General features: G+C 34.8%; 3 protein-coding genes across 5 annotated transcripts; 2 read left to right on the top strand and 1 right to left on the bottom strand.

The window, feature by feature from the left end:
* The first annotated feature begins 315 nt into the window (after positions 1 to 315).
* On the top strand, positions 316 to 5,788 carry LOC112009830 (YTH domain-containing protein ECT4). 2 transcript variants are annotated; one of them, XM_065772596.1, is made up of 8 exons: positions 316 to 513; positions 1,087 to 1,149; positions 1,599 to 1,660; positions 2,327 to 2,405; positions 3,622 to 3,686; positions 3,793 to 4,155; positions 4,520 to 5,035; positions 5,492 to 5,788. In XM_065772596.1, the coding sequence occupies exons 2-8, from the start codon at positions 1,122 to 1,124 to the stop codon at positions 5,771 to 5,773; spliced, it is 1,395 nt and encodes a 464-aa protein (XP_065628668.1). In that variant the 5' UTR covers positions 316 to 513; positions 1,087 to 1,121; the 3' UTR covers positions 5,774 to 5,788. The 2 variants fall into 2 exon arrangements, with proteins under 2 accessions (XP_065628668.1, XP_065628667.1); XM_065772595.1 differs by having other exon boundaries at positions 2,327 to 2,483.
* A 4,950-nt stretch (positions 5,789 to 10,738) lies between these two features.
* On the top strand, positions 10,739 to 16,188 carry LOC112009880 (uncharacterized). The gene is given in 11 exon segments (XM_024042238.2): positions 10,739 to 11,140; positions 11,860 to 11,916; positions 12,530 to 12,607; positions 13,057 to 13,110; positions 13,964 to 14,046; positions 14,435 to 14,534; positions 14,627 to 14,689; positions 14,819 to 15,016; positions 15,019 to 15,096; positions 15,591 to 15,651; positions 15,765 to 16,188. Coding segments are annotated over 11 exon segments (1,119 nt in total). The 5' UTR covers positions 10,739 to 10,891; the 3' UTR covers positions 15,863 to 16,188.
* A 385-nt stretch (positions 16,189 to 16,573) lies between these two features.
* LOC112034492 (uncharacterized) lies at positions 16,574 to 22,492 on the bottom strand. Of its 2 annotated transcripts, none has more exons than XM_024067308.2 (8): positions 21,763 to 22,492; positions 21,553 to 21,630; positions 21,134 to 21,377; positions 20,111 to 20,210; positions 18,743 to 18,881; positions 17,954 to 18,376; positions 17,030 to 17,269; positions 16,574 to 16,913 (listed from the first exon to the last, which is right to left on the bottom strand). In XM_024067308.2, the coding sequence occupies exons 1-7, from the start codon at positions 22,375 to 22,377 to the stop codon at positions 17,072 to 17,074; spliced, it is 1,797 nt and encodes a 598-aa protein (XP_023923076.1). In that variant the 5' UTR covers positions 22,378 to 22,492; the 3' UTR covers positions 16,574 to 16,913; positions 17,030 to 17,071. The 2 variants fall into 2 exon arrangements, with proteins under 2 accessions (XP_023923076.1, XP_023923075.1); XM_024067307.2 differs by having other exon boundaries at positions 17,072 to 17,269.
* Positions 22,493 to 22,525: the final 33 nt, after the last annotated feature.

The following is a 22,525-nucleotide window of genomic DNA, read 5'->3' as shown; positions in this document are numbered from 1 at the left end:
ATATTTAATTATTTTAATAACATATCATAATTTTGTATTTACCTGTTGTGTTGGAGTCAAGTGACTATAATTAATTTTAAAAAAATTTCGAAGTACTCACAATATTTATTTATTTTTCCAAAAAGAAAAAAAAAAAAAAAAGAAGAAAAAACATAAAAAAAACCCCCATTCCATCCCAACAAGCTGATAGGCCCTGCGCTTATTTTGGCCCATTCTCATCGAACGGCCACATCCTTTGTACTCCAAAGTTGGAAAAAATCCTAACCGTCCATTCCACCGTTTAAGGGTTTCTCTCTTTCCTAACCAATTCTTCTTCTTCTTCGTCTTCGTCTTCGTCTTCACACACTCTCTCTCTCTCTCTCTTTCTTTATATATTTATTTATATATATAAAATATTTATTATTTCGAAAACCGCTTTTCGCAACCGAAGCGGTTTTCCGATTCTTTCAGATCGGTCCCTGCCGATTCGATACGCGTTTTTTTTTTTTTTTTTTTTCCAATTCTGTTTCTTAGGTTCGTTTCGGTTACTCTCTCTCTCTCTCTCTGTTTGTGTGTGAAGTCTACTGTGTAAAACACGTTTTTTTTATTTATTTTTATTTATTTATAATAAATTTATATCAGAAGCTTAGGATTCGAGAATTGAAACGTTTCGCTCTCTCTTTGCAAATTCGCTCTTTTTGTTTAAATTCTTTTGCTTTATGTATAGGTTTCGAGGAAAATATGAGAATAGAGTTTAGAAAATATCTAAATTCTATATATTTTTTTAATTTGTAAAATATCTAAATTGAATATTATTTTAAAAAAAAATTTTTTTAAAAAATTTTCCCGGTGAGAAAATTTTTTAAAGGCTATGTTTTTTTAAGAATGAAAAAAATATGAAACGCACAAGTCGCTGTCGATGTTGGAAGAGAGTGTTGGATTTTTCTATTTAAGAAATTAATGTTTTTTTGTTTTTGTTTAAGGTTTCCTTAGGGTTTAAGTAAAAAAAAAAGTACTATTTCCTTTATTAGAAAATACAGCTTGACTTTATATAAAAACTTAAGACTAACCCTTTTCGTCTTTTTCTTATTCATTGTTGGACTGTAGGTGAGTTTTGATTTATTTTTTCGAAGATTGAAACAATGGCTGGAGAGAAGATATTGGAGAAACGTATCCTATATATTTTTAATCTGTTTTGTGCTTTTGAAGTAGTATGTGTATGTGGGTTTGTGTTGTTTTATTGGAATATGTGGTGCAAATAGTTTTAAAGTTCTTGTTTTTGTGAATTAAATCGATAAATACGATCTGGGTTTTGTTTGTTTTGCAATAGAATTTGCTTTATTATAACAATTATAGCTAGTTAGTGCTTAAAGATTGAATTTTTTTTATGTGTTGATTGAAAATTGCATCAAGTTTGTGAGTTCAGGGGTTACTTAGTGGGAATAGTGATTATTTTTGAAGTATCAAAGTAACCACTGTGTTGGATTTGATTGTCTGAATGGCTTATGTGGGTTTGATTCTTTGGATTGATAGCATACTAGGGTCAATTTTAGTTTTATGTTTTATGGATAGATTTATTTGGGCTGTTACTGGATGTTTTACTTAACTGTGAATTCCAGCTGAGCTTTTGGCTGCAGGAATGAAGCCAGAATCCGTTGCTGAATTGAGTAAGCAAGATGCGGTAAGTCAGAGTTAGCAATTCTTTATTTCCCCCTTTGTTGTTTATGTTTGCTTCTAGTTCAAGTTGGTGTTTTGGGGGCTGGATTTGAGTGCCATTGGGGTTCAAAGCCTTAAATCATTGAGTTGGCAGCATGTTATATTGTTAGTCCAAGATGTTTCTTTGTACAATGAAATATGGAGTTTTCAGGTTGTAGTGTTTGTGTATTTAATATTACAATTATTTTTCTGCTCATCTTTCTCGAGCAGGATGAATGATATTGCCGTGTATCACTGAAGCCAAAATTAGTGTTTGTTCATTGTATCAGTCATATTCTTGAGCTTATGCATCAATCTGTGTGTAGTTTGGATGATTTTTTTTTTTGATAAACAAGTTTAGATGTTTTATAACACAATGAGATCATGCATTTGTGCTTTTTTTTTGTTTAGTATTAGTACACTGCATCATGCATTCATGCCTTTTTTTGTTTAGTAGTAGTACACTGCTTTAGACTTTCCTAGTCTGTGCATATGAGATGTTCTAATGAAGTAATCTATTTCTGGTTTTCTATTTGGCTGGGGTTAGAGTTTTGATTTTTATTCAAGGGGGGGTTTCTTGGTTCATTTAACATCACCTTTCTTTCTATCACTCTTGAAATCCAATTGGACATTGTTTTAATGTTTCTTGCAGGCATCTGGGAAAGATGGGATTCCATCTGATTCTACCTCCTACGTCTCCTCTACTATGGATGCTACCTCTAGCACCAAAGGTGAGACTGATCACAAATCAGTTGGAGAGCATGGTGAATACCATCCACCTACTAGCTGTTACAATTATTATTTCCCAGGTTAGATGTTAAAATGGTTCTTTGTCCACAAACACTATTAATAGAACTAAAGTTGATTCAGCAGAAAATCATGACAATTGTTGAAAATTAAAAATCATTAGTAAATGGGAATCTGTAACTGAGGATCCTACCCACTGCCATTTCTCGGCTTAATTAAAGAGTAGATCTTTGATTGGTGACAGTAACATTCTGTTTGTTGACCCTATTTTAGCATAGCTTATAGGATTTATTGCTGGACATGCATTGTTCTGAGAAGGGCTAATTTTAGTTGTGGTAATATAGCGATCCAGTGGAAAGGAGTTCCTAAAAAGATTTCCTATAAGGAGACCCTGATGACTTCTAGTATGAATGGTTAAAACCAATTTTATGTAGTTAAGGCTTTGATGCCTTAAATTATCATCTTGTCATGATTTGATGAAGTCAAGTTTCTGACGTCCTCTTAACTTAACCAAAAAAAAAAAGTTCTCTGATGTCCTCTAAATTTCTTTCTATTCATGGGCAATTTGAAGGCGTGTTTAGCAAAGAAAACACAAGTGTCAAGTTTGTGGTATGGACTGGTTAATCTGGTAGGAAAGTTATTCTAATGTTTGAACCTGACTTGGATTGCCAACAAGGATACTTTATTATTGAAGTTAAGGTTGGAGAGATAGGCTAGGTCCCAAAATGAAAATCTTGGCTGATGGGAATTGACCTTTGAATAGGTGTTGCTGTATTGGTGAAGTTGATAGTGTTGTAGTTGTGTTTATGGTAATGTAGTTAGTATGATTTGCTACGTGGCTTTGGTTGCCCTTTGCTGAAGGGATGACCTGGTTATGCTGATTAGTTTTATCGAGTGTTTTTCTTGATTAATTTGGCACTTGTGTGGTAATACCATATCTAGCTAGATACTTGACCCAAAAACATCTGAAACCCTTAAACATACATGTGTAGAAAGAAAATTTTCTCTCTTTGTTCCTCATTCTTTTCTAAGGAAGTTTTATATCAAAGCATGGAACTTTGCTTGATAGTTCCATTTTTTATTGTTCAGTTTGCAGTTGCATGTAGAACCTTTGCTAAAAAAAAGGATGGCATTTTAGAATTAAGCAGCTGTTCTATCCATTCTTATTGGGTAAAGTTTGTTTACTTTGTCATTTTGCAGGATTTAATGGATCCTATAATCAGCTAGGTGATCATTATAATCTTCAAGCAGATGGTTCTCATACGGTATGTTCTGTTCCATGTTTTGTGGAAATTACTGATGAAATTGACCTGCAAATTTGGCATTACTAATTGAAATTGGTGACTGTTCCGTCATTGGATGTTGCTCCAGGGTATGCAATCGGACAATGCTTCAATGGTCTATTATCTGCCTGGCTACCCATATCCTTCAGGGACTCTTGTGGGTGCTGATGGGCAGTGCGCTGGTCAACAGCAATATTTGGCTTCCTCGGGATATCTTCAGCAACCTGTTCCCTATGGATCTGAAGCAATGCCTTGTTATTCATGGGATTCACCATATGTTGGGGATGCTCCAAATGCAAGCTCTGCTGGTTTTGCTAATGGAAAATCTGCCCTGGGTTCAACCACTTTTGCAAAGTCTAATAGCTCCTACTCAATGAGAACAAATGGCAATGTTGCTAGTAAATTTTCAAAGTCTATTCCTCATACACAACCTGTCAGAACATTTAACAAGGTACTTAATGTTTGAAGCAACCCTCGTTTGAAGAGCATAGTAATTTTGATATCATGATATTGTTTGAGCAAAGTGTTCCATAAGAAGAGATAAGACTTAAGATTATAGTAATTGCATTACTGCACTATGTCTATCTAACACTTGAGGTTATGGATCTTTAAATTTGAATCTGCCTTTTCAGTTGCAGTTCAATAATTTTATTGTACTGCTATTTGCCATGCCTGTTGTTAGTTATTATAGAATCTTTTAAATGTGTAGGGAGGAAATACTTTGTTTGAATTTGATCTGTTAAGGTGTTAATGTTAATCATGGGCTCTCTTATCTGGTGTAATTGTTTTGATTATGTGAATTTATAATGTTACAGGTGCCTCATTTAAGTTCTGACTTCTCAAAAGGCCTTTTGAAAGGTTACAACCCAATGGGGAAGTTGTCGTCGTTTACTTACCAAAAACAAGGTCTGTTCCCTCAGAATGGTCAAGTGAATTACCGACCAAATGGGAGAGCATGGAATGTAAATGATAGAAGTAAGTTGAGAGACAAATACAACAGGAATGGAGAATTCGAAAACTCAACTGAATTAACTCGTGGACCTAGGGCATACAACAAGAGTGCTTCTTCAGACTCATCTGGCGAAATTGTGGATTTGGGGCTCGCAGTTCGTAGTGACGAATACAACCTTCAAGATTTCCCAACTGAGTATGAAAATGCAAAATTCTACATCATCAAGTCCTACAGTGAAGATGATATTCACAAGAGTATTAAATATAATGTTTGGTCCAGTACTCCAAATGGAAATAAGAAGTTAGATGCAGCATTCCGTGATGTTGAAGCAAAAGCAACTGAGAAAAATTCCAAGTGTCCAATGTTCCTCTTCTTCTCAGTGAGTCAAAATTATATATTTTTTGCAATAATTCTTGATGATTTTTTTTGTTAGGTAAATTACATGTTTTGTCATTCTCATAGGTTAAAATACATGTTACAGATGATCTTATTAAATTCCCCCCCCCAACCCTCTCCCCCTCCAAAATTTTCTAATGTTGTAAACTAGAGTGCATAAATAAGCTAGCTTTATGCTTCTGCAGTTTTGCTTGATTTGAATTTCTTTGGAGAATTATTTGCTAAATAGCTGGCTAGATTAATGTGGCAGCATGATCAATGATCAATTTTATGGCCATGGTTAGGGAAAATCAGTTTGTGATCATTTATCTATGTACTTGTGTTACTGTTAGCAAGACATCGACTGTGGGAGTGGGCATCTGTGTAGTCTATTAATTATTATGTTGTACAGCATTGTCTAAAGTTATATCCTTCTATAACTATCACTCCCATTTTCCAGGTTAATGGAAGTGGTCAGTTTGTGGGCATTGCTGAGATGATTGGACAGGTGGACTTTAATAAAGACATGGAATTTTGGCAACTTGACAAGTGGAATGGGTTCTTTCCAGTGAAATGGCATATAGTAAAAGATGTTCCTAACACTCAGCTGCGGCACATTATCCTAGAAAACAATGAGAATAGGCCTGTAACTTTTACCCGGGACACTCAAGAGGTATCACTTCCTTTCGTTGTTGACAGCACTTCATTTGTACTTGCTAGTTTAGCAGTGAACCTGATCTAATGATCTATGATATATATAATTGTTATCTTTTAGTATTTTATTTTGAAAAGTGGTGTTAAATTGTTGTTGCATGTGTTTAAAAAATAGAAATAAAAAACTGCTTCATCCCCCTAGAATGGAATTATTTGGCATTTCTTGATATGTAATGTTCTTTGAGTGTCACTTAACAGCAAAGAAAGTACTATGAACGTCCATTTTCCTTGCTCCATTTGTAAACTCAGACATTGATGTGAATCATTACTATTTAAATTTTGAAATAGTATGTTGGGTTTTTTTTTTTTTTTTTTTTTTTTTTTTTTTTTTTTTTTAGCCTTCACAATGGATTCTAAACAAAATTGCTATCCACCAGGAAATGACATGAAAGAGTTAATCAGAAATATTAAACAAAGTCACTACCTCTAATTCAGTAGCCAATAATTAATAACATGCAACAAATTACTAAATGCGCAATATACTAATCTCCACATAAGCCAATACCACCTAATTATGTGCAATAAACAGAAGTATCCAAATACAGAGAAAATAAAGCCTGGTTACAGCTAGTTGATTTCAACATGCTGGCTTTGAAGGCAAGTAAAGCAAACGCCATTTATGTTCTCAAGGTCCCAGTTCAAGAAACTATGTTGGGTGTATTTTACAGAAGAAGAAAAATGAATTACTTATAAATAATAAAAGAAACTATCAAATAGAGCAGACATTTGTATAATAGAAAAGGAAGTTCCGTTCCATAGGAATAGAAATTTTAAAATTAATAGAGAAGAAGGAATTGAAACTTACAGGAATATCACCGTTACTGTACATTTCCAATTGTTGAGTTGTAGGCTTGTTGCTTTTGGAAAGAAGAGACTTCTCTCTATTTTCATAAAATTTAAAATCATCTAACAATGATGATTTTGCTGTGTAACTTTTAAAATACTCAGCATTTCCAAACCTTGCTTGAGTCCAACCTGCAAAGTATAATAAAAACAAATGTCTAATTAATGATTCTTACAAACAGAAAATATGGACAATTCTCTTGATCCTAATTGCCACTGTGAAAAAAACCAAAATAGAAACCAAAATTCAAGATTGAAATAATAAAGATACTATGAAATGACATTTGATAACAGAACCTCCACCCGACACTTGGGTAAATTCTACATTTTAGGTAAAACCACAAATGTAATAATCTTTCTTTTTTTAATAAAAACAACTTAACTCTCAACTAAGCCTTGATTTCAGAAAAAGCAAATATCTAACCAGCCTTAGTTTAAATCAAGTTGAGCTCAACATTATGCATAATCTTAATAATGACCAACANGAATATCTCTCTTCCAGCCTATTAAATAAAGTAATAACTGGAACCTCATCACATAGTCTTTGAGCCTACTGAAAAATAGAAATGCTAAACTCTGATAAACTGGAATCAAGCACAAAACTGTAAAATCAATATCTGACACCAAACTCCAACTAAACCAGAAACAGAAACAGAAACAGAAACATCAAACCAGGACTCAATAACATGAACAATAAACTAAGAAAATAAACACACAAACCAACTTAGGAATAGAATAAAAATTGAAATGTGGAAGGAGGGATAAAGACATCGAAAGAGATGGAGAGAAGGGGGGCTCTAACCTAATAACCTAAGAACTCTAAATGCTGATGTTGTGGAATTTCCTATAGGATTCTTTACAGAACTACTCTTCAGAGGGGAACCATTGAGGGAAAGATTTTTAGTGAGATGGATAAGAGAATTGGATCGGTAGTTGTAGTTCTCTTGGAGCCCCTAATTCCACCTCAATTTTCCTTTCTCCTGCTGTGTTATCCTGCCAAAAACAAAAAAGAGGGGGTGAGATTGGTGCAACAGAATTTCCAGGGGAGCCAAAACACTAGATAATAGGAGGAATTGAAAAGGAAAAAGAGAAGAAAAAGAACCATCAAAGGTACCATCATTAATGCTAGTAATAGTAACATGAATAAGAGGATCTGCAAACCATAACATGATTCTACATAAACTTGCAGTGAAAATTTTAGCCTTCACAATGGATTCTAAACAAAATTGCTATCCACCAGGAAATGACATGAAAGAGTTAATCAGAAATATTAAACAAAGTCACTACCTCTAATTCAGTAGCCAATAATTAATAACATGCAACAAATTACTAAATGCGCAATATACTAATCTCCACATAAGCCAATACCACCTAATTATGTGCAATAAACAGAAGTATCCAAATACAGAGAAAATAAAGCCTGGTTACAGCTAGTTGATTTCAACATGCTGGCTTTGAAGGCAAGTAAAGCAAACGCCATTTATGTTCTCAAGGTCCCAGTTCAAGAAACTATGTGTGTATTTTACAGAAGAAGAAAAAGAAATTACTTATAAATAATAAACTTTATTTAATAGGCTGGAAGAGAGATATTCAGAAAACCTGATTTCCTGTAAGGAAACGCTGTTAGCAAGCTGCTAATTCATCAAACATTTGCTAATTTCATATGGGTGTTGGATCTTACGCCAAATTTTAATTAAACGTTACCATTTGCCCCCAGAGGATGGAATGTGGAGTAGTGAACTCATGGACCATGGCATTTGCTTTATAAATATCTAATTGTATCAATTGGAAATTTCAGGGTAAACTCATTAAAGGAGAAGACTGACCATCTTTTTTAACTATAAATCTAAATATTTAAGACTTGAAGTGGCTTAAGTGTTAAAACAAAAATGGTAATAAAAAAAAAAAAAAAAGTAAACCAAAATCCAGATCCAATAAATTCACAAAATCATTAAAATTGTCTTATGTTATATACTGGAGGAATCAACCAATCCATAATTCATAGTAGACTTGAAACGTTACGAATTCCCCTGAGATGATGGTAAATTACCGCTAGAAAGGTTTGACTTAAAATTGACACGAGCTTCTCTTAAGATAGGTAACAAATGTTGTATACTTTTAAAAAACCAACAAATTTGGTTTTCAAAATATACATATATACTACCATACTCTTTACTTAATTTGAAAAAAAATACACTTATTTGGTACTGATGTATTTTCATTGAAAATGATGCTTTAAATAATGCTCTATTAGAATATAATCGGGTGAGAGGTGACTAAGATTCATTCTAATCAATTTGTTTCTAGTCTGATGACACCCACCCCTTCATAAGAGTGATCAACAGGCAGCAGCCCACCTAATTTGATTCATTTGTCCGACTTGAAGGGTTGTGAATGGTTATGAACGAGCAAGCGATCAGTTAGATGCGGGTTCCTTGCTTATTGCAATCATTTGCTACATTTATGAAAATAATGGATTCAAAGGTGATCGATTGAAATCAACTAAGAACTAAAATAGAATTGCATTAGAATGAAGAATCAAAACCGGAGAAACAGAGTTTCTGTCCAGACTTGAGAAGTCAAAACTAAGATAAAGTCATTAAAAAAAAAAATGAAAACAATTTTGATTATTCTCTTACGTAACAAGTCTATTCATAAAAATAAAAAAATAAAAAAAATAAAAGTCTATTTATAATCTCTAACTACTAGGAAATAAACTAACTAATAGTTACAGTTAAGCTAACTATCAATACCATAAGTCAAAGCTGAAATTAAAGACAATACATGACGGATTTTAATAGTCAAAGCAGGCGGTTGACTGTTTGCCCAAGAAATCAGAAGGGGTGATTAGTTGGTTTGGCTTAAGATTAGAGGTTGGTTGGTTGCCCAGTCATAGAGTAGAGAGAGGGTTGGTTGGCATAAGGGTAGATGGTGGCTACATCATGTGATTCATATGAAGAAGCTGTGGAAAATAATAGGTTCAAGATCAATTTAGCGAGCCTAACTGCCCACCTGAAGTTGGGTAATGGACTGTTTTGTTCACTTTGTTACTTGGCAGCAAGTGGGAGAATTTGCCAATTGGAGTGATTTGGTTGAGTATGGTCTTAACCCGAACTTGAGCATTGACCAACCCATGATCATATGATCCTTGTCCTCGTGTCTCCCGTGTGGCGAGTCAAATTCACCTCCCTACTTTAGTCCCAAGAAGAGTGTTTTCATGACCCATCACCATCCACCCAAAAGTGGGTGACAAGTAGTTTCATCCAATCTATTGATCAATAATGAGTGCGAGAATTTGCACATCGAAAGGATCATGTCAAAACTCAAAACCCCCCATTAGGAGCATGATTGACGATTGACCATGATCATGCCTGCCCCTTTTTATTCTTTTTGGTTGGACCCACCTCCTCCTTTCTAGTCCACCCAAAACAAGTAATAGAGAAAGTTTATAAACACAAAAAATTTACAACTATTTATGTGACAAATTGTTAGTAGTAGATAAAAAAAAGGCGATGTCAATGGTGTCCACATACCAACCGAACCTGTTGGAATCGTCCGATCCATCACCATCTAACCCAAACTCGACCAATTCGATGAGCATGGCAATCGGCGACAGTTTAGAAGATGAAGATCCAACAAGGTTGGTTCAAGTGATGGGTGAAAGAGATTCAAACCCGACGAACTCGACTCGCCTAAAACTCCTATTTTCCACCCTTTTTCGACTAGTTCTCCATCCATATAAGGGTCTTTTTGTCATCCTCCACAATATTCTAGTTAGATTTTGCCTCTATTTTAGTAAGTTTTAGAGTTCTCTCTCCATTGATATAAAGGAAATCTTGGCCAGATCCAGTGAAAGTTTTGGCCAATTTGGTGAAATTTACTCCACTGCCACAAACCTGAATCCAATTGATACCCACCTTTCACTCGATGAGGTTCGATTTGACATTCCTTCATGGTCGACAGCAGGTTCCATTCTTCCCCACTTGAATTGGTTGGGTTGAGTCTATGTTTGGTACAAATCCAACTTGTGGGCACCGTCCAGATAAAAACTAATAAAAATTTGTCAACTCAATTGTTGTTAAAAATATAGTGAAACGTTTTGTGTTTGTAGCATTGCTCAAAGCCTCATAGTAATATACAAATATTCATTCAAATCCAGGTTGGGAACAACACAACCGTGCACCCAAACACTGGGTAAAACCCTTAAAAACCCTATGCCCTCAACATTTCAGAACCAGAAAAACCCCTACTACGGTACTGTTTGGAAGCTGGGAAAGCAAGAGAGAAAAAAGAATAGTGACCCATGACGGAAAGTCCAAAGCACTTGCTAAACACCACCTCCGAGGCCCCTCAACGACCCTCCAAAATAGCAAAAACCACCACCGACTCCGAAGACGAAGAGGAACAACAAGAAGAACAAGAACAATCTGAAAAGCCCACGAATCCAAATCCTAGAATGCAACGGTACCTGGTCGCAATAGAGTACATTGGGACTCGTTTCTCTGGGTGCCAGCAACAGCTCAATTGCCGTACAGTCGTTGGGGCTCTTCAGGTACTTATTTATTTTAAAATTTAGTATTTTTATTTTTTGTATTTGTTTATTTGTTTATTTTTTATTTTTTTTTTAAGTTCTTTGGAGCCAAAGAAATTTTGAGTCTATGATTAAGGAACAGTGTGTTAGTTCCTGATTGCTAAAATTGCACTAATAAGTCTCTGTTTGATTGTTGACAAAATGGAGTTAAAGTGAGTTTTTTTTTCTTCTTCTTGGAATTAATGAAGGTATCACATTGAAGAAAGTGGATTAAATGATTTTTTAGATTAGTTCAATTGGGCTTGGTTGCTTCTTTTATTATGTTTGGATGTTGAGAAATCAGAAGAAAACGTTGAGTTTCATAACTTAAGTTTTGGTGTCCAGAATTATAAAATGTCCTATCTTTTGTTTATGAGAAGTGCTATGTTGGTGGTGAGTTGCTACTGGTTCTAATTTGAAACCACCAATGAAATTATTTTTTTGCACACCAGTAACAACCAAAAACAATTTGCCACTTAAGATTTGGTGTGAAAAGTGTTTTGGTCATAGCATTCTCTTCGTTTATTGCTTATTATCTATTATTTCTATTTTTTATCGTCCTGGTAGCAAGAGTAATTTGTTGTTATTAATTGGTACAGTTCTTGCGTTTTCAGTTTTCATGGATATACTTGGATGAGAATGCTAATTTTAGTTTCATATTGGTTGTTTGGCTAATCTGGGGTGTTTTATGGTTTGTGTAGGAAGCTTTTCATAAATTTATTGGCCAGCCAGTTTCTATTTTTTGTTCAAGTCGAACAGTAAGTATACATTTTTCTTTCCAATTCTTTCTTTCATCTTAAGGTTGCAACTGAACACAGGCAAACGAGTTATTTTCTGTAAAAATGTATCTGACTGTTACACAGTATAAAGAAAAAATATATATCAATATAAATGTTCTATGCAACGTAGAATTGCTTTGCTCCTTTGTCTATAATTTTATCTGCAACCATTTTTTGTGGGGTTCTACTAAGACTTTGGATCTGTTGATAGAAGTCAGTATGTGGATAAAAAATATTTTTACATCTAACCTCGTAATAATAAATTGTTGGAGCTGGTAAGATAATTTGCTTCATGGTAGTCAAATAATTTATTTTTTATTAATAAAAAAAAATCTAAAGACTCACTTAATTATGTTTGTCACTATGTTGTCTATTGATTGATGTTATTGTCTGCTTGCTCGAAGTAATGCATGTGCATGCAGAAGAAATATGCTCTTCATCTTTGTAATACTCCTTCCACACTACAATATATGCTATGCCTTCCCTTTTGGGTTGTTTAAAAATAAATGAGTATGTCTTAATTATCTTTTAGCTTGTGCTATTTTTATCTAGGACATGATGTGCAGGGATATTCTCCTTCTCATTACTGCAGGATGCAGGAGTGCATGCCTTATCAAATGTTTGTCATGTAGATGTTGAACGCATAAGCAAAAGAAAGCCAGGTGAAGTGGTATGCCAACTATTAGTTATTATATAAGTCTCTTTCTAGAGAACATGTGATATGCTCATGGTGCCGATATAACTTGAAGTGAACTGCTATTTGTGTTTTTTGTATAGCAATGAATAGGAAAAAATATACTCATAAGTCTATGTAGGACTATTTTAGAGTTGCGTGTGTGCACATGCATGTGTTTCAAAGCACTTTAAAGTTTCTAGTATTTACTGTAATCTAGTTTTTGTTTTTGTTACTTGGGTTGATAAAAATGAATGTGTTTCTTTGCGTTGATTTTAAATTTTTTGAAGTCAATAACATCATAAGTTAATGATGCTTTATTTACATGACATATTAACACCTTCTTTTAAGCTCTCTGTAACACACATGCAAATTTTGATTTTTTGCGTGAGTTTTGCTGTTCAATTAAATTTCTGAACTGCTGTTTCATTCCTTTGCAAATGCAGTTACCACCTCATGAACCTACAGTGGTCAAAAAAGCTGTGAACCATTTCTTACAGGTGTGGTTTCTTATATCTAGCAATATTTCAAGAATTGTGGCTGCATGCATCTTCTGTATTCTCTTTGCCACAGGCCCTGGTTGACCTGCTTCGCTCTTCACATTATAAGCAAACAAAGTCACAAGGAGATTTCCTGTTTGCATCACCATCATTTCCCTATTTTAATTTATGTGTTATATCTGGATTTTCACAGGAAGATATACTTCTACAGCTATGAATTGATTATCCTTGGAATTGTCTAAACATCAATAAATCTCATGGAGTTTTTGTATGCTCTTAATTTTAGGATTTTTCTTTATAAAAAGTTGGCCAAACAATACTAATCTCTTAAAATTTTACAGTACCAAGAATCACATTACACATAATGTTTTCTACACCATAAAATTTTCAGCAGTGAGGCGGTGATGCTTGTCGTGGCTGTTACAATATATTTTGTTCAAATTTTATTGAATGTCATTCTAACTTCACTCTCATTATGCTCTGTATTTTTTAGTGTGGTCCAAACCATTGTTTAAATCCTAGCGGTTAGGATGCGGATGATTTTGTTTCAAAACATCATATTCATTGAACTGCCTTAATCTGTGATGAAGGTCTCAACTTGCTAGATATCTTCTTAGGTTGCGGAACACAAGAGAAACCATTTAATCTGTTTTGATATAACTTTCTGCATCTGGGTGTATGCATATGAATTTGTGGATCCAAAACACACCAAAATGTATACTTTAAGTTTAATTTATGAATTGGGGTCATTCTGCCCATCTTTTGCATCATTGTTTATAGGATCCTGACACATTGTTCATTTTTTAATTTTTTTAAAATTTTTTATTATTATTATTATTTTTTTTTATGGCAGAAGAATGAAGGTGATGTAATGGTGATTGATGTTCGATGTGTTCCAGCTGATTTTCATGCCAGGTTCAAAGCTAAAGAGCGCACGTAGGTACTCATTAATCTAAATTTTGTTGATACAAACTGCAGCTAATAAAAGTGGACATTCACAATTTTATGTTACTTCCAACTAAAAGCTTTAGCTTATACAGTAGTCTGTTGGATGTATACCCTGTGTTGCATCTGTCTGCCATTTTGAACATAACAATGGTATCAACCAGAGAGGAATTGCTTAGGTTGGAATTTTTCAGCTGTATATGTTCCAGTTATTTGATTGTGATTAGGATTTTTTATATACTAATATTCAACTCTGGAGTACTGTCGGAAGTGCACCTGTGGTTTCACTTTGTTTAAATATATGTTTTTATATTTTGGTGTTTGATAATTTTTAGAACCTGAATTAACCATTTGGAATATTGCTAAACATCTTGTTTAGGTACTTTTACCGCTTGCTCTCTGGGCCAGAATCTTTGTCAATCTTTGAGAGAGACCGAGCATGGCACGTTCCTGAGGAGTTAGATCTTCTTGCTATGCAGGTTGTTAACAAATTACAATAGATTATGTTTGCCAAGTTATACCCTATTGTTTGTTTGTTTTTATTTTTTTTATAAAATCATTAATCTTGCAGGAAGCATGCAAAGTTCTTGTTGGACATCATGATTTTAGTTCCTTTAGAGCAGCTGGTTGTCAGGTTGTTCCTAATCTACAAGGATAATAGTTGGCAAATACTGATTTTTTTTTTTTTTTTTTGGGAATATTCTTTCAATATAAATTTCTCCTGCCTATATTAACAGCTGTGAAATGACACTTCAATTTTCAGGCTAAATCACCAATGAGAACTTTAGATGAACTAGATGTTTCTGAGGTAGTTTCAAATCCATATTTCCCGTCAATAATTGAAAGGAGACAAAATGATCAAACCCAGGAAGATCTTCATGCAAGCTCCAACACGTCTGAGACTGACCTGCCTCTTAGTTCTATTTCAATTGATGTAAGGCAAGAGGCTTCAATGGTGGAACTGATTTTGGATTTGGCATAAGAAGAAGGCATCGTTGCTTTGTAGTAACAGCACGTTCACGCTCTTTTCTTTACCACCAGGTTATCTACCTTTTCCACGTTGTTATATTTGGGTGCTGTTTATATGCTCAGGATTTCTTAATTCATTGCTTTTAGTTAATTGTTCATGTGTTGTTATTCATATGGACTTAAAATATTCTCAAAATTTCATTTTTCCAACACTTAAGTTTGTACTTGTGTCCTTCTCTAAAATGTATTACCCTTTTGTCAATTAGTTCATGCATTGCAAGATATCCTCTGAAATCATGATCAGGTTTGTTGGCATCCAAATTTTAATTGTTTGAGATAATATCTACAAAGCTTTATAAAAGCCAAAAAGCCTTTTATAGCTCAGGGCATTCAAAGCCTGGTTCCCCTCATAAATGAGACAAGCTAATATCACTAAGCTATAAAAGGCTTTCGGCATTTAGAAATATTTCAAACAAGTTGTCTTACTGACTATAGTCTCCAAAATTTCTAGTGGAAGTTTAGGTTATTTGTGACCAGTCCATCTGAAACTGTGTAATTTTTCCCAGGTTAGACTGCTTGTTGGTGTTCTAAAAGCTGTTGGAACTAGAGAGTTGACAATTGCAGATGGTGATCTACCTTTCTATAGCTCTCTTTATTTTGTTTATTTTAATACAGATTGAAAACTGTTTGCTTTCTTCATTTGGACTGAATTCTGTCTTTCTTGTACCGAATAATTTCAGTTGAGAGAATCCTAAATGCAAAGACTGTGACTGCTGCAAGTCCCATGGCCCCTGCATGCGGTCTCTACCTTGGTCATGTGAAATATGATCTGCCCTGATAGTATAATGGATATTTGGTCTCATCAAAACATGCCATGAACTTCTGTGTCACCAGAACATACAGTACAGCAAATTTTCCATCTGTAACGTTGCCAATACCCATGCGGTGGTTGACATAGGATGAAGACAGCTTACAGATGTATAATCATAAATTTGCACTTATGCTATGACAGATTGGTGGTCACTGAGGCATGAGAAGAGCAACTTTACAGCAATGTAATTGTCTGGAATTTTTAACTGCCTGGATGTGCCCCTCTTTTTTTTATAGAGGGTTGGATCTTGAAAATGAATGAAATTGATTGAAAACTAATCTTGTTTGGTCTTAGACCTCTGCATTGTATTATTTATTTATTTTTGTTAGACTAAAGAAATAAAAAAGAATACACTTAAAACTAAGTTTATAAAATGATTAATATAATAAAAATCTATATTGCAAGCTAGTTTACTTTATACGGGCCGAATGGACTATAATGAGAAGTGAACATGACACTGTTAGAAGAATTAGCACGCACAAAGAGCTTCTGCTTACAAACTCTTTGCATGGGGAGATCATACATCTAAATAGAGGTATTGGCTGACATACGTTTTGCCTTGATCTAAGGTACAAGCTGTTTGCATGACTCCTATTTCACTACAACACTATTCTAAAAGCGACATTAGTTAGCCTGGTTGTCAAGTACAGACTATGGAAAAAGCGCAGGATCCAAGCATTGCCATAAACCATTTGCAATCTAACTCATCATAAAACATAAACTGAAAATGTGCTTTTACAAGTTAGAATTGTCATTTGCAGATACACGGTGAAGAACCAAATTCTTGAATCTTGCTAGATCATGTACAATCTCACATGTAATATTATATCCCTCCTCCAAGTAACTCCTGAAAACCATTACATTGATGACTCGAAACTACTTTCGAAATCATTTGTCCAGCAGCTTTTGTGAGAGAAGTAATTCTAAAACAAGCATCCAGCGGTGCATGCTCATTCTCCTTTGACACAACATGCATCCTATAGTAAGTGCAAGGAAAAGTACACTTCAGCATCAAACACTGCAAAAAGGGCATCCATGTCATTCAGCAGTTTTTCAATTTCGCTTTGATCCTGTACTAGGTAACAACTATACAATAAAATATTTAGGAGCGTAAAATGGAAAACAAAACAACACCTCAGATCTATGCAACCAATATACATGCATCAGAACAAGCACCTATTTCATGAAAGTTGCAATAGCTGCATGGATGGAACTAGTACGAGCAGAACGATGATGCTGATTCAGTGAATGGGGTCCACCCCAGACAGACTTATGGTTGTCAGGGAAGAGAATTCCGCATAAGTCCAAAAGCATGGGATTTTCAAGCTCGAGGTTCTTACACACTTTCGATTTTTTGTGCTTTTCTTGTAATTCCTGTGACAAAATCAAACCGTAAGTAAAACTTGCATATGCAACGTCTATCTTGAGCTCAAGTCTGTTTATAGCTTGAAGAAAGTTCCATTGCATCCTACGTGAAATTTTTGTGTTTTAACAACACCTCTCATATAAAACAAATATTTTAATATTTCCTTTCACTACTAGGTCAAAGTCAATTAATTTTGAAAAAAAGCTTTTGAGCCTGCTAAATTGCATGTATAGAATCTCAAATTCCAATTCAAAGTAAGATTATTGATATTTTACAGGCATGCCCACTTGACAAGGATATTTTATAGATATGCCTGCATTAAGATATCTGTTTTCATAATTAAGGAAGGATTCCCCCCACAACAGAAATTTGGGTGATCTAGCATTAATGTAAGGTACATTTACTAATAGCAAATACATACTTATTTTTTAAGCATGCCTGATAAGCTCGAAGATTACCAATAATTATAAGGCACATTCTGATATATATGCACCAACATTGAAATGATTTAATGATGATACCTCTTATAGTTTAATTCTGTACTATTGAAATAACAGGTTAGTGGCAAGGTAAATTGGTGGTAAAATGAAGGAAAGCTATGCCATTCTCCAACATGAATTTGCAGAACAAGTTGTCATGTATATTTAAATTAAAGATCACACAATTGATGCCAAAACAATTATTCAAAATACCTTATGTTTCTGTTGTTGGTCTGCAGCAGTTTTGGCTTCCTGCCTCATTAACATATCCTCTTTCTGAGTATCAACTCGGACTCCAACTCCTGACTTCTCCACAATTCTTAGCTTAGGCTGTCTCTCATGCTCCTCCTCTGATCTATCACCAAACTGTGGCTGCTCTGGAGTTTCATTCTCGTGTTTCTTTTGAGTCTCTAACTCATTCTCTTCCTCATCCTCCTCCTCCTCCTCTTCTTCTTCGTCTTCTTCCTCCTCTTCCTCCTCCCCTTGCTTCTCCTCCAAAGGACCATGCTGCTCCTCAGGAACATCCAATTTCACCTCATCTACTTTCTGTTGTACCTCAGCTTCTGCATCTGGGTCTAGTGATTCATCATTTGATGATGAATCTTCAGCACTAGGACTTTCCACATGTTGACCTTCCTTTAACAGCCAATGCAAAAAAAAAGTTCATAATGTTATACAATAACTAAAATAATAATAATACATCTATTGAAAAAAAGAAAAAGAAAAACATAAAACTTTCATATACGTTGCCTCTGTTAAATTTTTCAAAAATCAGAAACCTAGTAGTCATAAAAGAGCATATCAGATCTGTCAAAATATTTGATACCCCAAAAGTTGCTATTTCCTAGGATCCCTTTCAAAATATGTATACCTATACTGCGTGTATGTGTAATAAGTAAAAACTTCTCTACACCTACACATAACATTTGCAAGACTACAAAGTGAAAATCCAATCACAGTCAAGAAAAAGTTGGATGAAGTCATTAGTCAAACCCATTGTACCTCTTGCTGGGTCTCCTCAGTATAATTATTATCAGTAGCTCCTATATGGCCTTTAGCAAGACGAGCATTCTCCTCACGCTCCCTCCTACGACGCTTTAGAACACATATTGCACATAAACAATCATTTTTATGCCGCCTTCTGCAAATGAGAACTTCACAATATAAGAAAAGTTTTTGAACCATTTTTGTAAGAATAATAAGCCAAAACTCTCCAATGTGCATGTGAGCACACACAGCACTCTAATGATGCACACAGGCACCCACACAGAACTCCAATGACACACACACACTCCTACTTAAGTTTCAAGGCACTCTTTTATAAACTCACTATAAAAAGCAAAGGAGAGCATCCAGATGCACCTGATATCACTGTCAAGCATCTTAAAGCAATTATAAAAAATGATGACAATGATACCTGCTATGCTTCACAGTGCTTGTCACAAGCCTTTACTTCTTCTTGGGGTTATCTCATTGGGATCACTACTTGGTATTTGACAATGGAAGTAATCACTCTCAAAATCCCGAGAAGTAAATCCCCAGTTCCCTTACTGAATTATAATTTTTAATTACATAAATATATACACACACACACATGTAATTTTTAGGAAAAATTAATTAAAGGAAAAATACACAAAAAAAAAAAAAAAAAACTAAATTCCTGTCCTCACACTATCCGTTGTCAAGAAGTGGCAAGCTTCTGGTGCAAACCACATTAAGCACAAAAAGAGGCCCTATATGGGGCCTGCTGGCAACCCATGGGTCCTATTGTAGACGTCACACAATAATAAATTTCCACTGGTCTTTTTTATAAATTAACAAAGTACTAACAGTCTAAAAAACATTAAAATCTGAAGATAAGGGGCACATTTGATAATTTTACTGATTTGAGTATTTTCCTTGAGTCTTATTTGGGTTATTCAGTATCTAAGTTAGTTAATGATTTGGTGGAAAGCTATGAGTTATCAATTGATTTTCAATTTGACCTAGGCTGACTGTAAACTATTATAAAGTGCTCCACTCCTTCAAATTTCCATCACTTATCTGAATTTGCTTTTGCACAAATACAACCTAAAAACTACCAGAAATGATAGCCTTTATCAAATGTGCATCCTAACATTAACTCTGCTTTTCGCCCAATAAACCATATGATACCCATGCTGATAATTTTGGCTGTAGACAGACCCTACAACCAAAATTGTCAAAAAGACCCAAAGATTATTTATTGCATTGTTCCATTTACGATGTTTCTATGCTGCTATTCTACTAACTCCATATAGAAATTTACCCTTGGACCAGGGAGTATTTGGGGAGCATTCCCATATGAATATAATAACAACTAAATACAAGAAGTTATAGGCATAAAAATACCCATGACGTTTTCCTGTCTTCTGCTTTGGTTGACTGCCTTTTACATGCACTTTTCCCTGACTGGACACAGAAACATCCTCCACTTGAATGCTTTCAGCCCCTAACACAATGGAAATAAATAATGCTCAGACTGCTGTCAGGAAAATGAGAGCTGGCATCTTTATACCAGCAATAAGGCAAGATGATTGCATAGTGGGCCGTTATTCAATATACATAACTCTTTTTTTGATAGATAGAATATAAATCTATGACATCTGCTTCGTGATGATTGCTCATTATCATCACACCAAGACACTAGTAGGCAAGGTTCAAACCCCAGATTTCTTATTTAACGACAAGAGACTTTACCATTTGAGCTAATTGGAACCCGCCAATATACATAACTCTAAAGTTCATATTAACTTGGCAAGCAAATAACTACATCACAACATAGTATGAAAAACAGATACCATATGCATCAGCAAGAACATATACGCATAAAAAAATCAGCAGAGGCTTACTGCAAGAAAAAAGTACCTATCAGCTAATGTGTGCAAACCTAGTCATCAACACTTTGCCTTAATCACCAACAGTTTTTCTTCCTCCTCACTTGATTTTCTTGACTGTGTGAATATTAAACTACAATTTTTAAACAATGCTCCTGTATGCTTCATGTGTACTTGAGTATGCCCTTTTTGTAATAAAGCTTCTATTTATCCAAAAAGTCTAAGAAAAACAACTTTAAGATCACTATTAAGGGATAGACCATGCAAGAAATTTGGATGTACATAATTCAACACATATTTCAAGGCAATTAGTTCCTGAATACCCAAGAGAAGGCAAAGATATTAAAAAGGCAGAATTTTTGCCAATGACCACAATCATAACACACATGATAAGGAAAACTCTTCAATTGCATTGTTCATCAAATTTTTATCCATATTCACTAGACTCACAGAATAAGAAACGCACAAACCAAATTCAGCTTGATGAAGAAAATTGAAAGGAATTAACTGGAAGAGAGCATAATCACAGAAGTCTCACCCTTAGTTCCCCATTGTTGTTCACTGTATAACCCAGCAGCTGTCCAATACTTCATAAAATTCTTCTTCACCCGCTTCATAAGGTCCAAAATATAGTCACCTTTATTGTTATACTTATTGCAGTTCTCCCAAATGTACTGCACATCCTTATAAACATCCTCCGAGTTCATATACTTCACACCATTTTCAAGATTGCCACATATTGTTCCAAAATCCATTGGTGTATCTATGACATCAAAGTAATCCTGGTTCCAAACAAACACCACCCACCCCAAGGGAAGAATTTTATTAGTCAAATAAAAGAGATAGGGTATGACAACATGATGGTATACCCTAAGAAATTACCATCCATTGTGGACTAAAAATAATTTTAGTGTTTGACCCTAACTAAATACCGTATTTGTGCATATTCATACTTACAGGAATTCCCAGAGCTACAGGATCCACAGGGACATTGAAGGGTTCTGCTGCATCCATTTTCATTACCTTCTTTATCACCTGTGGAAGGATAAATGAAAACAAGAATATGCTCATATGCAGATATTTAAAAAAGAAAATAGCAAGAAGATGTTAAAAAGTTTGCATAATCAGAAGTTTAAACAAAGATTCATCTTAAACTATCCAACATACCGTCAAGCAATCATCAAGTTCTTGCTTACTAAATTGAGCATCCTGATGAGGTATCTTTAGCTCTTTCTGGTGTGGACTCTCACCCTGAGCAACAGCAGCACTACCACCACTTTGATACACACTTGGATTACCCAAGATCATCGACGATTTAATCTTGATACTCCCAGCTTTCTTAGCTGGATTTCCTGAAACACCAATAGGCAATGAGTTTGCACTATCTTCCATTCTCTCCACACCTACACCTTGCCTTTCAAAACCCATTTGCTGGCTACTCTTATCAGTGTCACTGTGAGTGGGTGCATCGGAAGAAGTATGTTGAGATTCCAACATCTTACTTGTCCTCAGTTTCACTTTCACGCGCCCAACTGACTTTCCCATTGCCTTATCAATGGAACCATCGGGATTAATACTTGCAACATTGTACGGCTGGTCAGTCCCTGTTGAAGAAGGTGTATCAACCTCCATTCCAGATTCATATTTGTTATCATTCCCAAAACCATCCAAACCCGAATTATCTTCTGTATTTGCACTCACCAAATTTATGGATACCTCATTCTTACTCACCACGGGAGCCCCTTTTGGTTTTCCTTTCTTGTGCCCTCGCTTACGCTTCATATTCTAACCCCAAAAGTAATTTATTGTTTCCTACACTAACATCATCCAACAATAAGTTTCACTACAAAAACACTAGCATTCCATGTCACATTACAACAGGGCATAACCAGATTCTATATATATAAAGAAGTCCAAAGATTACACATTC

Source organism: Quercus suber, unplaced genomic scaffold, assembly GCF_002906115.3.
Source record: "Quercus suber isolate HL8 unplaced genomic scaffold, Cork oak 2.0 scaffold_61, whole genome shotgun sequence".
Classification (NCBI taxonomy): domain Eukaryota; kingdom Viridiplantae; phylum Streptophyta; class Magnoliopsida; order Fagales; family Fagaceae; genus Quercus; species Quercus suber.
The sequence above is the reverse complement of the archived record's forward strand: the minus strand, read 5'-3'. Positions and strand labels throughout refer to the sequence as shown.